The sequence below is a fragment of the Otolemur garnettii genome, unplaced genomic scaffold (genome assembly GCF_000181295.1).
Source record: "Otolemur garnettii isolate 467f Iridium unplaced genomic scaffold, OtoGar3 scaffold00053, whole genome shotgun sequence".
NCBI classification, from domain to species: domain Eukaryota; kingdom Metazoa; phylum Chordata; class Mammalia; order Primates; family Galagidae; genus Otolemur; species Otolemur garnettii.
In genome coordinates, this window is record NW_003852448.1 from 9455995 (window position 1) to 9459903 (window position 3909).

At 50.8% G+C, this 3909-nt stretch overlaps 1 protein-coding gene across 1 annotated transcript in view; it reads left to right on the forward strand.

Moving 5' to 3' along the window:
* Window positions 1-1432: 1432 nt before the first annotated feature.
* The window catches only part of PDIA4 (protein disulfide isomerase family A member 4), a 24443-nt gene continuing 21966 nt past the window's right edge, over window positions 1433-3909 (forward strand). Inside the window, exon 1 of the mRNA XM_003792066.3 lies at window positions 1433-1700. Coding sequence (XP_003792114.1) covers window positions 1613-1700 — 88 coding nt within the window. The 5' untranslated portion in view covers window positions 1433-1612. The remainder of the gene's footprint in view (window positions 1701-3909) is intronic.

Sequence of the window (3909 nt, forward strand, 5' to 3'; positions counted from 1 at the left end):
CTTGAGCCCAGGAGTTGGAGGTTGCTGTGAGCTATGATGCCACAGCACTCTACCCAGTGAAACAGCTTGAGGCTTTGTCTCCAAAAAAAAAAAAATTTTTTTTTTTTTTATTAAATTAGTATTTCCTAATTGGGGGCAGCGCCTGTAGCTCAGTGGGTAGGGCGCCAGCCACATACACCAAGGCTGGCAGGTTCCAACGTAGTCCAGCTAAAACAAATGACAACTGCAACAACAGCAACAAAAATAGCTGGGCATTGTGGCCGGCGCCTGTAGTCCCAGCCACTCTGGAGGCTAAGGGAAGAGAATTGCCTGAGCCCAAGATTTTGAGGTTGCTGTGAGCTGTGATGGTACAGTACTTTACCCAGGCCAACAGTTTAAGACTGTCTCAAAAAAAAACCCCCAAATTCCTATTTGGTAAGGCGAGCCACCCACTTTCTTTCTTCCTCACTTAATAATCTCCATACACATGAAAATACTCGTGGACTCTTGAGTTTCATTGCTTTTGCCCACCCTATTTTGTCTTCTACCATTCATCAGGCATATGAATTCCCAAGCGTTAAAAAAATCTCAAGCCCCAATTCACAACTCAGCCTTCTCTTCTGACCTACACAAATCATGATTATCTTAACCTACTTTTCTTACCCAAAGTGGTCAAAAGGAAAAAACTCAAGACTGTATTTACATCTCTATAAACCACTAGATTGCTTATCTGGTACTTCTCGTTTGCAGAAAAACCACGCAATGAATAAATAACATGGGGCCATGTTATAGACAAGAATCTGACAGCTTTGTTCACAGACAAAACCACTGAGAGACGCCTCCCCAAACCCAGTCTGGATTTATCTCACTGCCTGCCCATCCCCGCTCCCTAGCCCAATACCCAGAAATAAATATGTTGAAGTATAAAAGAGAAATCAAGAACCCCACGAACATGAAGCAGACTCGAGAGCCTCTTTCTCTCCTTTTCCCACCCACAGATTGGCTGGGGATCTGTCGCCGGCTTTGGTCTCCAACCTCTACTAGGTTGCTAGTACTCTGGCTTCCCACCGCTCCGCTACAGACACGTGTTCTTCCTGCCAACCTCCGCCGCAGGAAGCGCAGCTCTGCCCCGCCCCATATTTCCCAGGTCTGCTCCGCCCACCAGAATTCCGGCCAATCGCAAACCGTAGTGTAGGCAGGTCCCACCCCTCCGGGTCCGGCCCGCCGGCTTTGTTCTTCCCGGCTCCCTCTCTCCGCCTGTGCGTCCGGGCAAACCGAGTGGCAGCCGCTGATTGGTGGTCGCGGCACAGCCAATCAGAAGGGGGCACCTCACGTTAGGGTTCCTAGTTTTAAACGCGCAATCCCGGGCTGCGCGGAGGAGCTAGGAGGGGCAGCGCTCTGGCCTGGGTAGGGGGTCCGGACGCGGACCTGGCACACGCGGCCCGCACCCTAGCTGCGCTGGGATTGGTCGGTTCGCGGCGTTCTCCGCCTCCTCCGGGGAGGACTTCTGAGGTTTTTTTTTCCTCTTTTCGGCCGTGTATCCCGGGAGGAGGGAGGCGGACGGCCAGACCCCGAGGTACGGGAGTGCCCAGCGGCTGCCGGTGCGAGGAGGCCGCGCTCCGCACCTGCCGCCATGAGGGCCCGGAAAGCCTGCCTGCTGGTGCTGCTCCTGGCACTGGCCCAGCTCCTCGTCGCGGCCAGCGCGCAGGGAACCGACGAAGGTGAGCGGGCGAGCGAGCGCGCGGCGAGCCGGGGCAGGAGCTTCGCCACCGCGGGCTGGAGACTTGCTCTGGGGCCTGGAGGTGGTGCGGCTCCGGCGACCTGTCGGGCCTCGGCGCAGAGCCGCTCCAAAGCTAGCGACGGGCACCGTGACCGAGACAAACTTGCCGGAGTTCACGGGTGACAGCGGTGGGCAGGGTCGCTCTGAGGGTCCCGGGAGAGCAGGGCGGCCGATAGGACCAGCCTTTAGGCTGAGGGCTCCGGAGCTCTGATTCGCTGGAAGCCCCCTGCCTCTCGGGGCTTGGGCGCGGGGAGAGATGCAGAGTATGTCTGGTTTATTTAGATGAGTTCAGGCGGACTGCCCTCCGCCCGCTCCTGGGAAGACCTGCAGGGGAACTGGTTAAAATTTCCAAGCGAGCACACCCACGGAGTGTGGAGAGAGAGGACCATTGCTTTCAAAACAGATTTTAGAGAAGGGGCCAGGGCACAAGGACCCAAATGGGAGCTCTCTGGAGCAGCTGCGGGCAGCAAGCACTTCTTTTAAAATGTGCTCTGTAGGTTTGGAATTAATTAACCCAAGAGTTCTGGTTTGAGGGAAGAAAGGGATAGCGTGGTTTGTGTCTTATAGAAACCGGAGTTACCAATCCTTCTGTAAACATTTATTTAGCACCTATTGTGTACCAGCCACTGCGCTGGCTTCTGGGAGTAAAGGATGATGAGTGTGGTCCCTGCCCGTGAAGCGCACACCCCAGAGGTAAACAGTAATACACCTAATAGTCATCGTTCCTGAATTTTTCTTCAAAAAAAGCTTCTGCAAGCATAATAGAACTTATAAAGTTAGGAAGTACTAGTTAATAAAGGATTGTTCTTCCCAGAGAACGGGGCATCCTAATCCTGGTATTAACCTTCTTTCTCTCTGCCCTTTCCCCTAATCACTGGCTTTTTACCCACTGAATTTGTTCCAATATAAATAAACTCCCTTTTCTACCTTTACTGTGTGTAGGGGAATTAATGCACTTTAAACTCTTTCAAATAGATTGGGTAACTTCTTTGTGGGTCATAGATTCAAGAGAGTGCCCAGAAAGAAAAGGAAGTAAAAACCTGGACTGTGAGAAAAACACCTGCCGAGAAAAGAAACAGCACAGATAGTGGTGCTGCCTACAAGTGTCTTGGGACCTGTATCCAAATCACCTGGCTGCTTATTTAAATGCAGATACCGAAAATATGCTGAAGCAGAATGCAGGGGTGGGCCTTGGAATCTACATTCCTCCCCACCCCCCAGACAAAGCCTCAAGCTGTCCTCCTGGGTAAAGTGTTGTGTCGTGGCATCACAGCTCACAGCAACCTCCAACTCCTGGGCTTAAGTGAGTCTCTAGCCTCAGCTTCCCAAGTAGCTAGGACTATAGGTGCTTGCCACAACACCTGGCTATTTTTTGGTTGTAGTCGTTGTTTGGCAGGCCTGGCTGGATTTGGACCCACCAGCTCTGGTGTATGTGGCTGGTGCCTTAGTGGCTTGAGCTACAGGCAGCGAGCCTGGAATCTGCATTTTAAACAGGTTCTCCATTGATTCAGTTTAGTTTGGGCAAGTGGCAAACTCTGTGGACTTCAAGGGATGTTAGGGCCAGCAAGTTTATCCTTTGGATCATTGGTCACTAATGCAGTAAAGTCTTTAGGAAGCACTTGCCTTTGGGGTGCGCCCAGGAATCCCTGAGGTCCTCATGGCCAACGGCCCTCCTTCTAAGGCCTGTACTCGGGCTGGGCTTCTGGCTCTTACCCTGACTCTCTCTCATTCTGAGGGTGTCCCTTTGCTCTTCATTTTAAAAACCTTTAGCAGATAACTTGTCCAGTAGATTTGTTTCCAGGCTATACTACTCCGTACACCAGACGGTCCAAGTCTTTAGGGTTTTTTTGTTTGTTTGTTTGTTTGTTTGCCTTTGTTCCATTGTCTAGGCACCTAATGCACCCCTTCCTCAACATGGTTGCTAAATACATCGTACACCCTTATGTTTAAGCCTCGGGTTGTGGGCTTGTAATGTCTCAGTTTAGAAGTTGCCTATACTCTTCACATCCATCCATCAAAAACAGGGAAGGAAAATATTTTGATGCCATTTGTTGTCTGCTTCTATTTAGGATTGGTTTGTTTAGTCTCAAAAATAAGAGGAAATACATGTGTTTGTTAATGCTAAGGAACTTTTTTTTTTTTTTTTTTTT